The 16,656-nt window shown below is 56.2% G+C and overlaps 2 protein-coding genes across 4 annotated transcripts in view; one reads left to right on the plus strand and one right to left on the minus strand.

Moving 5' to 3' along the window:
• Positions 1-3,726, minus strand: part of DDX49 (DEAD-box helicase 49) — a 12,301-nt gene extending 8,575 nt beyond the window's left edge. Inside the window, exon 1 of one of the 2 annotated variants that reach the window (XM_012557886.2) lies at positions 3,527-3,726. In XM_012557886.2, the coding sequence (XP_012413340.1) occupies positions 3,527-3,641 (115 nt within the window). In that variant the 5' untranslated portion in view covers positions 3,642-3,726. The remainder of the gene's footprint in view (positions 1-3,526) is intronic. The other variant, XM_023738808.1, reaches the window with a different exon arrangement.
• Positions 3,727-3,917: 191 nt separating this feature from the next.
• Positions 3,918-13,994, plus strand: COPE (COPI coat complex subunit epsilon). Of its 2 annotated transcripts, XM_004384370.2 has the most exons (10): positions 3,918-4,083; positions 8,032-8,094; positions 9,201-9,301; positions 9,581-9,733; positions 10,325-10,378; positions 10,887-10,968; positions 11,258-11,413; positions 12,842-12,910; positions 13,581-13,655; positions 13,776-13,994. In XM_004384370.2, exons 1-10 carry the CDS (start codon positions 3,958-3,960, stop codon positions 13,821-13,823), a joined length of 927 nt encoding a protein of 308 aa, XP_004384427.1. In that variant the 5' UTR covers positions 3,918-3,957; the 3' UTR covers positions 13,824-13,994. The 2 variants fall into 2 exon arrangements, with proteins under 2 accessions (XP_004384427.1, XP_023594512.1); XM_023738744.1 differs by lacking the exon at positions 12,842-12,910 and having other exon boundaries at positions 3,943-4,083.
• The last annotated feature ends 2,662 nt before the right edge of the window (positions 13,995-16,656 follow it).

A 16,656-nucleotide genomic window follows, 5' to 3' on the forward strand; every position in this document is an offset into this window, starting at 1 on the left:
ATTAGACTGGACTATAAGACATAAAATGATACTTGTGAAGAGTGTGCTTCTTAGTTCAAGTAGACACGAGACTAAATGGGCAGCTCCTGTCCGGAGGCAAGATGAGAAGGCAAAAAGGGAGAGGAGTTGGTTGAATGGACAAAGGAAATCTGGGGTGAAAAGGAGGAGTGTGCTGTCATAGTATAGGAGGAGCAACTAGGGTCACACAGCAATGTGTGTATAAATTTTTGTATGAGAAACTGACTTGAACTGTAAACTTTCACTTAAAGCACAATAAAAAACAATAATAATAATAATAAAAGATCTATCCTGAAGTACAACACTGTCAGTGGTAGCATAATATCCATTCCCCTACAAGGAGGACCAGTTAATACGACTATTATTTCAATTTACGCACCAACCACTAAGACCAAAGATGAAGAAATTGAAGATTTTTACCAACTTCTGCAGTCTGAAATTGATCAAACATGCAATCAGGATGCACTGATAATTACTGGTGATTGGAATGTAAAAGTTGGAAACAAAGAAGAAGGATCGGTAGTTTGAAAATATGGCCTTGGTGACAGAAATGATGCCGGAGATAGCATGCTAGAATTTTGCAAGACCAACAACTTCTTCGTTGCAAATACCTTTTTTCAACAACATAAATGGCAACTACACATGTGGACCTCACCAGATGGAATACACAGGAATCAAATCGACTACATCTGTGCAAAGAGACGATGTACACTGCAGACGTATACTGCAGGTGTCTTCTGCAGATGTATATGGCAGAAGTACACTGCAGATATCCACCACAGATGTATCATCAGTCAGAACACAGCCAGGGGCCAACTGCAGAACAGACCATCAATTGCTCATATGTAAGTTCAAGGTGAAACTGAAGAAAATTAGAACAAGCCCACAAGAGACAGAGTACGACCTTGAGTATATCCCACCTGAATTTAGAGACCATCTCAAGAATAGATTTGATGCACTGAACACTAATGACAGAAACCAGACGAGTTGTGGAATGACATCAAGGACATCATACATGAAGAAAGCAAAAGGTCATTAAAAAGACAGGAAAGAAAGAAAACCAAAATGGATGCTGGAAGAGACTCTGGAACTTACTCTTGAATGTCCAGTAGTTAAAGCAAAAGGAAGAAATGTTGAAGTAAAAGAGCTGAACAGAAGATTTCAAAGGGCAGCTCAAGAAAACTGAGTATTATAACAACTCGTGCAAAGACCTGTAGATAGAAAATCAAAAGGGAAGAACATGCTCAGCATTTCTGAAGCTGAAAGAACTGAAGAAAATATTCAAGCCTCAAGTTGCAATATTGGAGGATTCTACGGGGAAAATATTAAACGATGCAGGAAGCATCAAAAGAAGATGGAGAGAATACACAGAGTCACTATACCAAAAAGAATTGGTCAACGTTCATCCATTTCAGGAGGTAGCACATGATCAGGAACTGACAGCACTGAAGGAAGAAGCCAAGTTGCACTGAAGGCACTGGCGAAAAACAAGGCTCCAGGAATTGACGGAACACCAACTGAGACGTTTCAACAAACGGATGGAGCACTGGAAGTACTCATTATGCCAAGAAATTTGGAAGACAGCTACCTGGCCAACTGACTGGAAGAGATCCATATTTATGCCTATTCCCAAGAAAGGTAATCCAACCGAAGGTGGAAATTATCGAATATCATTAGTATCACACACAAGTAAAATTTTGCTTAAGATCATTCAAAAGTGGCTGCAGCAGTATATCAACAGGGAACTACCGTAAATTCAAACAGGATTCAGAAGAGGACGTGGAACCAGGGATATCATTGCTGATGTCAGATGGATCCTGGCTGAAAGCAGAGAACACCAGAAAGATGTTTACCTGTGTTTTATTGACTATGCAAAGCCATTTGACTATGTGGATTATAACACGACTATATGGATAACATTGGGAAGAATGGGAATTCCAGAACACTTAATTGTGCTCCTGCAGAACCTGTACATAGATCAAGATGCAGTTGTTCAAACAGAACAAGGGGATACTGCGTGGTTTAAAGTAGGGAAAGGTGTGTATCAGGGTTGTATTTTCACCATACTTATTCATAACGATCTGTGTTATGCGGATGACACAACCTTTCTTGTTGAAAGTGAAGAGGACTTGAAGCACTTACTGATGAAGATCAAAGACCACAGCCTTCAGTATGGATTACACCACAACATAAAGAAAACAACAATCCTCACAACTGGACCAATAAACAACATCATGATAAATGGGGAAAACACTGACGTTGTCAAGGATTTCATTTTACTTGGATCCACAATCAACACCCATGGAAGCAGGAGTCAAGAAAGGAAAAGATGTATTGCATTGGGCTAATCTGCTGCAAAAGATCTCTTTAAGGTGTTAAAAAAGCAAAGACATCACCTTGAAGACTGAGGTGTGCCTGACCCAAGCCATGGTGTTTTCAATCACTTCATATGCTTGAGAAAGTTGGATGATGAATAAGGAAGACCGAAGAATTGACACTTTTGAATTATTGTGTTGGCAAAGAATACTGAATATACCATGGACTGCCAAAAGAACAAAAATCTGTCTTGGAAGAAGTACAACCAGAATGCTCCTTAGAAGCAAGGATGGTGAGACTATGTCTCACATACTTTGGATATGTTATCAGGAGGAATCAGTCCCTGGAGAAGGACACCATGCTCGGTAAAGTAGACGGTCAGCAAAAAAGAGGCAGACCCTCAATGAGATGGACTGATACAGTGGCTGCAACAATGGCTTAAGCATAACGACTGTGAGGATGGCACAGAACCAGGCAGTGTTTCGTTCTGTCGTACATAAGGTCGCTGTGAGTTGGAACCTACTCAATGGCAGGTAACAACAACAATGTGCGTTCTATGATACTTGTTGATTCTTTCACCTTTTTTCCCCCTTTAATCCCTCAACGTGTCACACTCTAGCCTTCCTGAGGGCAAATCCAAGTCTGTTTATTCTCCGCAATGTCCCCCAAATCAAACACAAGGTCTGCACCAGCAGCTCTCAATACCATTTAGCTTAATACTGAATACACAGATAGCTCTGGAGGCAGTCTGAAGCTGACGTTTCCCGAACATCTCCTTAACGGCAAAACTCGGTTGGGCCAAAAGAGCGGGGAGAAGGGTAGTCACAGGATCACAGTGTCCTGGACTTATCACTAATTTTGACAGCCTCAGACTCCTTGTTTGTAAGATAAAGAGAGTCGTACCAGCTCTACCGATTTTCCACGGTACCATCGTTCAGTCATTCATCAACTCTCCCTACACTCTACTCTTAATGAAAGTTCAGAGGCTATGTCACGTATCTGCGGACGCACAATGATCAGTCGCGCAGTGTGAACGACAACACCGCCCTACTGGCCTCCGGAGCCAAGACTTGCCCGGAACGGCAAGGGCTGCCCCTCACCTCGCGGGATCAGAGCGGGCAAAGGCTGCGAGAAGGGAAGGAAGGCGGAGAAAAGCGGAGACGCCTCCTGGGAAAGCGGCCGGCACACTCACCCTCCAGGATGGCGGGGATGCAGCCGAGCTGCACGGGCGTAGGCTGCTTCAAACCCAGCTGCCGACATTGTTCCACGAGCCACGATGACAACCCAAGCTCCCTGAAAGACGCCATCCTCACCGCCAGTCGCGGGGCCAGTATGAGACGCGCTTCCGGCGCGCGCCAATGACGTCACGGAAGCCTACCGGTTCATTGAGACTAACTCACTCAGCCAATCCCCGCCTCTTCCACCGCCTTACTGCGTTCCCCAAGATGCATTGCGGGACACGCTTGCGTATCCCGCCCCCTTACCCCTGTATATGAGCTTCTCATTGGTTCTTCTCCCTGCCACTTGGAACAATTAAACTACATTTCCCGGCGTGCTCCGCGGCGGGCCCGGTTTCGGCCAACGTGTCCCTCCGGAAAGGGAAGCTGGTGAGACGACAGCAACATGGCGCCTCCGGCTCCCGGCCCGGCCTCCGGCGGCCCCGGGGAGGTGGATGAGCTGTTCGACGTGAAGAACGCCTTCTACATTGGCAGCTACCAACAGTGCATCAATGAGGCGCAGCGGGTGAAGGTGCGGCCGCGTCGAGACGGGGGGACCCTGGGGGCGGAGGCGGCGGCCGCATCCCTGTGGCCACACTCAGCTTCTGAATATTCTCCCTCTTCTCGCAGCGTATTCCTTCCACTCACTTAAGAGCGCGGCGAGGAATTAACATTGTCTTATTCCAAAATCTAAAGCTGTAACAGCTTTGTTATAAAGGGCTCACTCTGCGCCCCGGAAGGCATTCGAGTGAGGAAAATGTTTATTCCGTTTTATAATAATAATAATAATAGTAGGTCCCACTTGTCGAGCGCACACTGTGACCGCCGTATCCTCAGTACCCGTGAAGGAGGGACTGTCCTTTATCCTTATTTTGCAGACAAGCACTCCGAGGCTTGGAGGGAGGGTCGCTTCCCCGAATTATTACTCTGCCTACTAGCTCCGTTATTTCTGCCAAAGCTCTCTCATTTGTTCATTCAGTGAAGTGCTCATTGTACTTATTGAGGATCAGAACAGGCCATGGAATGTGTTCTTGCTGGACTCGGAACAATAACCCAAATAGACAAAACTCCAGCTCTTTTGGAAACTTCGGCGTAGCAGAAGAGACAGACAGTGAAGAAGTAAAGAAATACAAAGTCGGGAAGTGGCAAGAGAGTGGTGTGAGAGTGGTGAGCATGAGCTTGGCTGTTTGTTGTTAGCTGCCGCCCAGTCAGCTCTGAGTTGTGGCAACTCTGTGTAACAGAATGAAATATTGCCCTGCCCTGCATCATCTTCACCATCATTGGTGTGCTGGAGTGCGTTGTTAACAGCCACTGTGCGTTTTGAGTGCCTTCCAGGCTAGGCTGCTCATTTTCCAGCACAGTACGGGACAGTGGTTTGTTGTGATCCATAGAGTTTTCATTGGCTGATTTTCAGAAATATATTGCCAGGTCTTTCTCCCTAGTTTTCCTTAGTCTGGAAGCTCCGCTGAAACCTGTCAACCCCGCTGGTATTTGAAATACCAGTGGCATAGCTTCCAGCATCACAGCAACACACAGGCCACCCCATAACAACACGCTGGCAGACGGGTGGTGGTTGGCTGTTTGAGAGCTAGAAAATAGTTCGGTGTGGCAGGGCCCACTGAGTGAGGCAGGTGACAGCGTCTTTTAGGAAGAAGTGTAGACTTTGCTTCCTTTCAAGCGCGAGCCTTTAAAGCAGTGTGAACATGGCAGCGGCCTTGCCTGCCTTCACAGCCTCATGTCCCAAAAATGGTAAGTGAAGAAGGATTGAATACATAATTACAGCGTGTGATAAGCACTACATGTGGTCCTGTCGGTAAAAATCTTTAATTTCTTCATTTTTGGTCTTAGTGATTTATGTGTACGTTTGAAGAGTAGTCGTATTAACTGGTCTTCCTTGTGGGTATATGGCTATTATGCAATCACTAACAGCATTGTATTTCAGGGTAGCTCTTGAAACGTGCTTTTTGACAATGAACGCAACGCTATTCCTCTTCAATTTGTCATTCCTAGCATAGGAGACTATATGATTGTCTTATTCAAAATGGCTGTTGTCAGGCCGTTTCAGTTCAGTAATGCCTAGGATATCAACGTTTATGCATTTCATTTCATTTTTGACGACTTCCAGTTTTCCTAGATTCGTACTTCGTACGTTCCACATTCCGATTATTAATGGATGTTTGTGGCTGTTTTTTCTCGTTTTGAGAGCGGTCCTGTTTCCCGTGGGAGTGGTCCTGTCTGCCCAGGCCTTCTGGACAGCGCCATCTGAACCTGAGACTGACTCTTGAGAAAGTTCTCACCCCAGAAAGATCTGGGGAAAGTATATCCCGGGCATCAAGGACAGGAAGTGGAAAGGTGCCGAGGCAGGGATAAGCGCTGGGGTGGTCAGGCAGAGAGGCCAGTGTGGCTGCTGTAGGGTGAGTCAGGGGAGAACAAGGGTGAACGGGGTGGTGGGCAGGGCCTACGGGCCTCCAGGTGGTGTCTGACAGGTGATGGGACAAGCTGCTTCTCCCAGGGTACCGACTGTTGTGTGTGCACTTGAGTCTCACTAAGCCCTCACTTGCTGCACTTGCAGACTCCTTGGAACGGGCACTTTTTCACACCTAGGGGTACTGGGAAGAGCAGTGGTGGTGTGGTCTCACCCCCACGAAGCCCATGCCCTTCATCTCCATGGTGCCACCTGCTAATGGTGGGCTCTCCCCAGTGGAGAGTGTTGAGGAGCACACGGTGGGCTGTCCCAGCAGGGGGAGCCAAGGAGCATGTGGCAGGCTATCCCAGTGGAGGGCGCCAGGGAGTTCATGGCAGGCTGTTCCAGCAGAGGGCCCCAAGAAGCACTTGTTCAGAAAGACATTCTTCTTGCTTCTGCACATCTGGCATCTCCCTGAGCGCTCGCCAGCAGGTTCTGCTCTTCCCTGTGTGCCTTCCTGCTTTCCCCGGCCTCGCTGTCGCTCTATGGAGTCTCCCTTAGTGCTTCCGCACACGGGATATTGATGCCTCAGCTGGCCCACGTGGCTCCCGGGGATCCAATTTAAAGACGGGGCAGCTGAGGCTAGGTTGAGCCTCCAGGTCCTGAGACGCTGCCCCTTCACAGCATCCATTATGTCCTCGATGCCAAGAGCCAGTGCATGTCTGGGGAACCCAGGACGTTCCCCTCTGAGGGTCATTTCAGCCGCTTGTTTGGAAAACACCACATTCCACATCATGGTCAGATCCCCAGCTTGACCATGGAGGCTAAAGTAGAGCCACTGGGACCCGCAGCGATGATGGCATGAGGGTGGCCTGGGAGTCTGGGTCAGAGGAGGGGGACATGTATGCCTCTGCACCCCTTCCCTCCAAGTCAAGGGAGGAGGCGTGATGATGTGGAATTTGGGGGTAGGGCAGTCCTGATTCACCCCAAAACTGCAGGTGTGAACCCTTGGGTCCCTGTGTCTTTGAGGCAGGATACCCTGTCTTCCCTGTGCACCTTCCTGGGAAGTCTGTGGCTTGGGGTGTCAACCTGGTAACCCTGGAGTAGCCAGGCCCCTGTCCTGCACACGGTTGCCTCTCCTAGCCCCCAGGCAGCCCCAGCCACTCTGCGCCCACCTGTTCCAGCTGCACAGGGCTTTGGGGAAATCAGCAGGAGCTGTCTCCAAGGACAGGCCCTTCCTCTTCCTGCAGAATGTCACATGAGGTTACCACTCACCACCCCTGGGCTCTGGGCAGTAGGTGGGCCTGAGCAGCATGGCTAGCGGATCCACCCCCCGGTACAGAGCAGTCCCCAAGGTCTCTGGCATGGCGGAGGAGGGTGAGGTGACCTCTCCAGGACACGTTGTCTCATGGGGGACCTCCGACAAGACAAACCTCCCTCACCTCTGCCGGACATTTTTAAAAGAGATTTTGAAACAAAAACAAGACAGAAATAGGCTGGTTGTCATAGTTCCAAACCACAGAGGGGTACTTGTTACAAAAAGCGCAAGTTCCTCCTTATGTTTTTACCTCGCCCGGTCTTTTCTCCAGAATCACCCTGACCTCCATGGGGTCCAGCTGGCCTTCTTTACTCTGCTTATGTGGACCCCAAGGTACACAGGTGCGTCTCACAGCCTCGTGAGATCCAGCAGCTTCCATCTGGCACACCTGAAGCACCTCCCATCCACAGGAGCAGGGCTTGGTGCTGGGGGCGTGGCTTGATGGTGGGGGGTGTGGGCTCCAGCCCGACTTTGACGATGCATGGCTGCTGCGAGCCTTGAGCTTCTTGAGCCCCCATTCCTCCGTGAAGAGGGGGAGACAACTGCCTTCTGGGGGATGTTGCGGGGGACGAGATAGGCCTGTGCCTGGCACACAGGGGCCCTCCGTGAGGTCGTTCTTATGCTGTGCAAGGTCATGGCCACGGAGAGCCAGCACCTACACAGGAGCCTGGACACTGCCCCACATATCATGGGCCCTGGTGGCCGTGTGGGTACACTGGGGCAAGGACAGGCTATCTGACCCATATCTGTCTCTACAGCCATCGAGCCCAGAGAGGGATGTGGAGCGGGACGTCTTCCTGTACCGGGCCTACCTTGCACAGGTGAGTGCACTGTGACAGGTGCTGACATGGGTGTCCTGGGGCTCCCAGAGCCCGCATCCTGTTGTGGGATATGGTTCACAGTAAAGTGTGGCGGGTCCTGGCCCCACCATCCTCCGCGCATCACCCTCTGTGCAGACCCTTCCTCATCCCAACCGGCATCCGCTGATCCTCAGGCTCCCTTTCCCATCTCACTTGTGCCCTGAGGGCTCCCTGCTGCCATGCCACAGCACGCCACGTCATGCCGCATCACCCCGTCCCACTAGCTGAGCGCTGCCTCACAGGGACGAGACCGAGGCATACCTGGACCAGGGGAGATGTGACCAATACCACCTTCCTGCTGATGGTTCTGTCCAGAACCATGCGCTGTCCTATGGCAGCTCCCTCAGACCGTAGGGCCTTCCTAGGTCTGACAGAACTGCCCTCATCAGCCGGCCCCCTCCCCACCACAAGAGCAGTCCCCTGGGCATGTAGGCCCTCCCTGGGGCTTTTTAGAAATACCACACGTGTGTTCATGTGTGTGTGTGTGTGTCAGTGCGTGTGTGTGTGTGCGCGCGCGTACGTGCATGTCTGCTTCTAGGAAACCAATGCATGTCCATGGTCATAAGAAAACCCAAACTGTCCAGAAAGGAACCTGAGGGAAGCAGGCCTCTGGCTCCCAGTCCCCTCAGAAGTGACAGCAGTACCAGTCTGGGTGTCAGCAGAGCAGGCCTCTGGGAGGGAGGGAAGGTGTTCTGCCTTTTAAAGCAGGTTCCTAGGACCCTCATCCCAAGGTGACACATCCCTCTCACCCAGTTTGGGGACCAAGAGAGCAGCAGGGGTGCTCAGAGGAGGTGCAGTGACCAGCGGGGTCTCACCACTGGAGTGGTGTAACTTGCTGCCTCTCGCCTGGGGACAAGGGGCTAGTGCTGGCTTCCTCAGTGCCCGGTGGGGTGACACCAGCCCCCCAGCTCAGGCCGCACCAGGCAATGCAGGGCCATCTGTCCTGGGTGTTGGGAATGTATGTGTCCCAGGATTTGGGAGTCGTGTGTCCTGGGTGTTGGGGATGGGTGTGACCAGGGGTTGGGGACGTGTGATGGGCCATTGCTGACGTGTACTCCCACCCACAGAGGAAGTACGGTGTCGTGCTGGACGAGATCAAGCCCTCCTCGGCCCCAGAGCTACAGGCTGTGCGCATGCTTGCTGAGTACCTCGCCAGCGAGGGCCAGAGGTGAGGTGTCAGCATGGCGCTGTGCGGGGGATGAGGACTGCCCAAGGTGGGGGTCTGCCCAGAGGCCTGGGCCTGGGTCCTGTGAACAGAGACGCATCACCCCCCTAACCGCCCCAGAGTGGACCCCTGGCCTCACCTCCCCCAGAGCTACCCAAGGGACTTGGAATCGAGAGGCCCCCGTCCTGCCCAGGCTTCTTGCTCTGGTCAGCCCCCAGGATCCCTCACCCCTGCCCTGGGGGCTGCCCCCCTAGCCCTCATGTGTTGAGCGCTACCTTATAGGGACGAGGTCGTGGCACACCTGGACCGGGAGATGAGCCGCAGTGTGGACGTGACCAACACCACCTTCCTGCTGATGGCAGCCTCCATCTACCTGCATGACGGGAACCCGGACGCCGCGCTGCGGGCACTGCTCCAGGGTGACAGCCTCGAGTGGTAAGCACCACCATATGGCCATGATGCCCCCTCCACCGAGAACACGGATAGCACATAGGTCTGTCAGCGGCGTCCAGAGCACACCCACGGTCAGTAGTGCCAGTCTGGGACCAGCCGCACTCTGGCAGGACAGTGGACAGGATGAGTGGCCCTAGGAACCGGCTCAGCACCCCACAGGGCAGGTGGGGCAGGTCCCTCACTTTGTGGGGCCCGACGGGGTGTTGTGTCCTGAGCCTCACCGCCTCAGGGTGGCATCAGTGAGCCTGGGACATGTGACTGTGGGGCCTCTTGGCCATGGCAGGTTCATTCTCCTCCATGGCAAGGCTGTAGTGAGTAGGCTGGGCCTGAGTCTGCCTTCAGGATCCTGAGCAGCTCTCCACAGCTGAGTGAGCTGAGCAGTGAGACACGGACCCCAGAAAGGGCAGTGGGGGGCAGGGCAGCCAGTGAGGCCTGTCTGCTGCCGGGCTGGTTGAGCGGGGTGAAGGTGTCAAAATGTTCCAAGAACACATGTGGGGTGGGGGAGGTTGGTGGGGCGGGGTTCTGTGTGCCTCCACGGCCCCTGCTGACCCCCCATCCCCTACCCCCACCCAGCTCAGCCATGGTGGTGCAGATCCTGCTTAAGCTAGACCGCCTAGACCTTGCCAGGTGAGCATGCCTGTTCCCTCAGCTCTAGGGTGGGCCCAGCTGGTGGGGTGTCTGGGCCACGGCGAGGCCACGAGAAGCCCTGGTGCCTGTTTCCTCAAGGTTAGGTGATGCTCCTACACCTGGCCTTCCCATGGGGTGTGTCTGGGCATGAGGCCGGTACTGTTCATGCCTCAGTTTTCTCTCTGCAGGGCTGTGGGGAGGGGCGGACACCATGGGCAGACACCGTAGCCAACCTCTTCGTACAGCCCTGGCTGAGGGGCCATTTCCTAGACAAGACCCAAGGCGGCACCCCACAGGGCAGGGAGGCCACAGGCATGACCTGGGCTGGCAAGTCAGGATACAGTGAGCTACAGGGGGCCTGGCGGGTGTGTCAAAGCCCCACTTAGCTCAGAGAGCTACAGTTGGGGAGGTCTCCACAGTGAGGACTGGGTGGAGCGGTATGACCATGCTTCATGAGCATAGGGACTCCCAAAGCTGGAACGGTACCCTCACCACCCTCTCCACCCAGGAAGGAGCTGAAGAAGATGCAGGACCAGGACGAGGATGCCACCCTCACCCAGCTGGCCACCGCCTGGGTTAACCTGGCCGTGGTGAGGCCCAGCTATAGGGTTGGGGGACAGGCCTCACCTGTCCCCGGCTGCTCTGAGCTATTTCCCCATCTACCCCCCTGTCCTGGGGCTGTTCCTCTGCCTGTGCCCTGCCCGTTCCCTGACTTGTTCCTATACCTGTCGTTAGGCTGTCTTCTGCCTGGCTTCTAGAGGGGCCGGGGGGGTGAGACGGTGTCCAGGTGGGTGGAATGATCTCTGGGCAACTGGCTATGGTGAGTGCAGGGCCCACTTAACAGGGAGGTGGCCTGATGTGGTGACCCTGTTCCCACAGGGTGGCGAGAAGCTGCAGGACGCGTTCTATGCCTTCCAGGAGCTGGCCGACAAGTGCTCGTCCACCCTGCTGCTGCTCAATGGCCAGGCCGCCTGCCACATGGCCCAGGGCCGCTGGGAGGATGCTGAGGGCGTGCTGCAGGAGGCACTTGACAAGGTACCTGGCCCCGGACTGCCCACCACGGCATCACCAACCCTACCGACCCCGCCACCATCACCACCATAGCCCTTGCCTAGGTGGTCTCAGAGTGGGGGCGGGCCATTGGGTGAGCACAGGGTCAGGGTGGCAGGGACAGCAGGCACAAGCACGCGTTGTCCACACAGTGACCATGGGGCATGTGGTGAGCGCGGGGTGACAGTAGGGCACGGTGTCCATGTGGTTTCCATGGTTTCCACACAGTGACCACGGGGGAGGGGCAGTAGTGCAGTGCCCGTGTGCTGACCACAAGCCTCTGGTGTTGGGTGCCCACAGGGTGCTACTGTATGTGCCCATGTGATTGGTTCCACAATGGTGGACCAGCTGCCAGCACGCAGCAGTCACCGGTCTCAGGTGGAAACCCTGACCGAGAGGCAGGGGCCAGCACCCTCATGGCTGGGGTCTTTGTCACATGGAACTGCCTCATCACGCTAGGGCATCCTATGTCCCCATCTGGGCTCCCTGTGTCCTGTGTTAGGGTGTCCTCATGTCTCTACAGGTAGCAAGCCTCCTAGATGGGCTGATGGGGGCAGTGGGGAGGGGCCCCACCATCCTGCTCTGAATACATGGTACTCAGAGGCTGCGTCCGTGTCCATTTAAGTGCATACGTTTGTGACAATTCCAAGTGTCCTTTTGGGGACTCACTAGTGAAATGCCTAGCCCTTCCTTGTCCCTGAAACACTCCCTGGGCTATGACCCCTGGGGTCTTCTGGCGCCATCTTGCAGCTGCCTGTGAGTGCCAAGGCTGTGCCTCCCAACCCTGTTATGGCTTGGGGGGCCAGAGCTTGTAAGGGGAGACTCTCCATGGGCCAGTCCGTACAGTCTATGCTGCATCTGTCTGGCTGGTCTCCAGGCTCCAGCCCCTCCAGGGGTGGGTGGGTTAGGTCATCGCTGGAGGTTTCTGGTAATTTCCCAGCAGCTTCCTGCCAAGGCCCCTTGGGAGTGGGTGGGTCAGGTGGGATCTTAGTAATAGGGTAGGGGACGGGGGTAAGGCCCTTGCTTGGCGCATCCTTTTGAGTCTGTGGTAGATGAGCTCTTTCCCGAGTTGTGGCCGTCAGGTGCCAGCATGGAAGCAAGATGCCTGGAGCTGTGTCCTCGGCCCTTTTTGTGGTGGGGAAACTGAGGCTCAGAGGAGGAAGGGCTGACCAGGCCAGACATCTGGAGGTGGGGGATGCAGGGGGTGGGGAGCTGCACTCTGGGTCTGGTGTCCCTGGCCCTCCACCTCTGAGGGTGTGACTTGTGCACCTTCGTACCCACCCTGGGCGGCAGGGACATCAGTCCCCCTGAGACAGTGCGTGGTGTCTGGAGCTGGCGGGAGTGGGGGTCTAGGGGGCAGACATCTGCTCCCTGCCCACCCTGGGTCTTACCTCACCCACCCTGGGTCTGCAGGACAGCGGCCACCCAGAGACACTGATCAACCTCATCGTCCTGTCACAGCACCTGGGCAAGCCCCCTGAGGTAGGCCCCCTGTCTGTGGCCAGGCCCAGGATGGTGCCTGTGAGGTCAGGGTCGGGGCAGAAACACCACCTCCCTGTGGAGGAAATGTCCCAGTAGCCTCAGGGAGTCCCGGGAGGCAGCTGCTAGTTCCAGTCAGTTGAGAAATTGTGACCAGCTGGCCAGGTGCTTGGCGGGCAGTCACTGCCCATCCCTGGTCCCCATAGGGGATGCAGATGGCCCAGGCCGGGAGATCCACTCACTCACCCCGGGAACAGCACCAGACCCCTAGTCTGGGGTAGACAAAGCCAAGCAAGACATCTCCAGCCCCTGGCAATCAGGGTGGGGTGGGGCCAGGGGGCGGGAGCTGGGGTTCTGCTGGGGTCCCAAGTACTAATCCCCAGTCCCTGGGTATCTCCTCTCCCCAAGCTGTCTCCTTCCTACTCCGTCCCTACCACCCAGCGTGACTCCTCCTGTCCTAGTACTCGACCCATACTCCCCTGAGCCCCAGCTGATGTGGGGAGGGCTGGGTCCCTGCCCTGGGGTCACACGGCTCCGTGGTGTCCCGCAGATGGCCACCTCCACCCTGATGAGCCTGTTCCAGGGTGGAGTGAGAAGCCCACAGGATGATGGAGGAAAGGTAGGGAAGACATGGTCCTGGAATCCTGTTAACCCAGCCTCGCCTTCTCCACAGGTGACAAACCGCTACCTGTCACAGCTGAAGGACTCCCACAAGTCCCACCCATTCATCAAGGAGTATCAAGCCAAGGTGAGTGGCCAAGCCCCGGCCCCGAGGCTGCAGGCCTGGCTGACCCACATGCCCTCTCCCCCGACCCCAGACCTCCCTTGTCCTGAGCCCTCTCCCCACTCCGTCTCTCTGTCTTTGAAGGAGAATGACTTTGACCGGCTGGTCCTGCAGTACGCCCCCAGTGCGTGAAGCCAGCCTGGTGCTCCAACTGCTGCTTCCGCGCTGTGGGACTGAGGGGGGCCGTGTGTGCCTCCCACCAGTGCCCACCCCTTACCTCTCGGCCGGATCCTGGAAGCCTGGTCCCAGCGCCCCCTTCTCTTATCAATAAATGGACCTAACTGAGGCACCCCAACCCCAGGGCACCCCACTTGATGCTGTGCTCTGGCTGCTTTGGTGCAGGGTGGGGTGCAGACCAGTCCTCGGAGGGCTTCCCTGGTGCTATGCTGCCGGGGTTGTCGGGGGAGGCAGGGCAGAGGCCAGGGTGTGAGAGCAGTAGTTGTAGACCCCAAACTCGCACCCACCCGCCTGTCCTGCAGACTGTCCCATGCTGCTGAGCACAGGCGTCCCATCTCCCACGGTTGCCCCGAAGCCTTGCTCCAGCCCCCAGGGTTGCTAAGTAACTGTGCAGGGAAACAGGCACAGAGAGTTCACCCCAGGGACGCCAGGGTTCAAGCCCGGAATCCCCCCCCCACCCCCCGGTGGTCCAAAGGTGGCCAGATGGGGCGGGAAGTGCTCAGGCTCCTTCAGAGGGCTGGGGCTGCAGGGAGGTGGCTGTGCAGGGTCTTCTGGGCGTAAACATGCCCCTACCTGCAGCCTCTCCCTGCATCCTGAGCTTCCTGCTCCCAGAGATAAATTGTGACAGCAAGGGAGATAAGAGAAAGCTGAACAGTAGAGCCAGGGCACATGGGAGGGTGGGGTGAGGCAGCCACCTGGGGCATGAGGGTGTGGGTGGGGGGTGGAGACTATTCTTGGATAAGGTCTGCGCCCACTCAGACAAGCCACAGCCCACTACCCAAGTTCAGGGTGAGGGGGTTCACTGCATCCAGTGCAGCAGGCACAGCCCATGCAAAAGGCCTGAGGCTGCTCCAGGCTCTGGAGCTGAATGCGCTAAGTGCCCTTTGCACATGGGCTGGGCCTGGCTTATTCTCCCAGAGAGGAGATAAGACTCCTGGGTTCTCAGCACCCTGCCCCATCCTGCCCTGTCCTGATCTCCGGGGGCAGCCCCTGAAACTGCCCAGTCTCTAGTTTCCAGGCCAGGAGGCACAGCAGCTGCCCCCACCCACCTGGTCCTAGGTGGGGAGCCTCCCTGGGCAGGGGCATCAGGAGGGGTCTGAGAGGAGTTTCCCCAGCCTCAGGGTGAGGAGGTGTGGCCCCCCAGGTTGGGACAGGAAAGGGACACCATGCCGAGCCCTCGTGCCAGCACCAGGGATACTTTGCACACCTGCATTGCGTGCCCGCTGGGGAAACCCATCTGGTGGGTGGCACGCTCTCTCCCATTACTTGATGGGCACCATGGTGACCAGATAGTGTTGGGTGGGGTGGGTGGTTCACAGGTCCAGGGCTGTCCCAACAGGCCTGGCCAGACCCACAGAGCATATCCAGCCACCCGGGGATCCCAGGGCCCTCTTGTGCCCTGCTGGGCTGGCTAAGCCAGACCTTCACTCCTAACTGGGTGGGCCTAGTGCTGGGCCAGTCCTGTCCCAGATGCACCTGCCTTCACTGAGCGCACATTCATGAATCCAGGTTGGGGTGGTATCTTAGATGTAGATCGGGGAGGCCCAGAGAATAGGTGGCTTTTGATCCCAGGCCTGAGGATGGTAGGGAGGATCCCAGGGGTTTGCGGGGAGAGCGCTCCAGGCAGAGGGCACTACCATGCAGAGGCCCTGGGGCGGCGCCCCACCCCCATAACAGGGAGGAGTGCAAAGGGGAAGAGTAGGGGAGGGGAGGGCAGGCTGTGGTCAAGAGGCTGAGGGGCTCGGCTCACTTGTTCATCAGAGGTCCCTCAAGGTGGGGTGCAGGTGGCTGGATGAGACCCCAGGCAGGCTCTGCCAGGGTCAACACCCATCGCCTTGGAGGGTGGGAGGATAAATGAGGCTAGGGTGTGTGGTGTGGCCCAGGCTCTGGGCTGGGGGCTGGGAGTGCCCAGTGAGTAGTTTTCCCCAGCAAAGGGGACCCATCAAGGGCTTCGGACTCAGCAGCAGGTCACTGGGCCCGTCTGATGAAGTGGTGGTTTTGACCCAGGGCTGCGGCCTGGTCTCAGTGGTCTGCTGGAGCAGCTATGGCCCTCACCTTACCACGTCCCCTCCTCCAGGAAGCCCCACACGCCCACAGCCCAACCCCTTGCTCTGGTCTCCAGCTGCAGGCTCCAAGGAGTAGACCTGAGGGACACAGCAGGTCCCCGAGTCCTGGCACCCTCTACGAGGACAAGGAGCCCGTGAGGCCCGGAGGGTACATTTTGCCTGCACCCTCCAGTAGGCCGTGCTGTTCTGAGAGGAGCACACAGGCCTTCATTTTCCCACGCCTCCTGAATGCTTAGGTGTTCCGGACCCATGCCCGGGAGGAGAGAGGCTCCCGGAGCTCCGCGAGCACCGGACCTCGGCCTCCAGGGCACGGTGAGGTCCAGGCCCTGCGGGCCCCTGTGGTGGGCCTGGCCGGAAGGGTCGTCACGAAGGCACTGCCTGCACTTTGCCCACCGGGCCGGACGCCGCGGGGCACACGGTGGGTGTGGCGAGCTTTGGGAGCGATGCGGGCCGGGATCCTGGTGGAGGCAGGTGCGCGGTGGGGGTGGAGAGCCGGGTGCCTCAGTTTCCCCCGCCACAAAGTGGGTCCGAGCGCTGCCCCACCTCCAGGACCCGGCACGATCACGCCCGACCTCATCCACCCTCCGACCTGGCCCAGACCCTGCGGTGGTGGCCCCGGTCGCGGACGCGGCGCCCAGGACCCGGCGGTCCCCGCGCTGTCCCCTCGTTGGTGCCCCCCCAGGGGCGGAGCCTACCCGGTCCCGCCCCTCCGTCGCGGGCCC

This window comes from Trichechus manatus, unplaced genomic scaffold, assembly GCF_000243295.1.
Source record: "Trichechus manatus latirostris isolate Lorelei unplaced genomic scaffold, TriManLat1.0 scaffold00122, whole genome shotgun sequence".
Classification (NCBI taxonomy): domain Eukaryota; kingdom Metazoa; phylum Chordata; class Mammalia; order Sirenia; family Trichechidae; genus Trichechus; species Trichechus manatus.

Coding starts and splice junctions, on each gene's coding strand:
- COPE (XM_004384370.2), top strand. CDS start 3,958: ATGGCGCCTCCGGCTCCCGGCCCGGCCTCCGGCGGCCCCGGGGAGGTG. Junction 4,084..8,031: donor ATGAGGCGCAGCGGGTGAAG/GTGCGGCCGCGT, acceptor CTGTCTCTACAG/CCATCGAGCCCAGAGAGGGA. Junction 9,302..9,580: donor CTCGCCAGCGAGGGCCAGAG/GTGAGGTGTCAG, acceptor GCTACCTTATAG/GGACGAGGTCGTGGCACACC.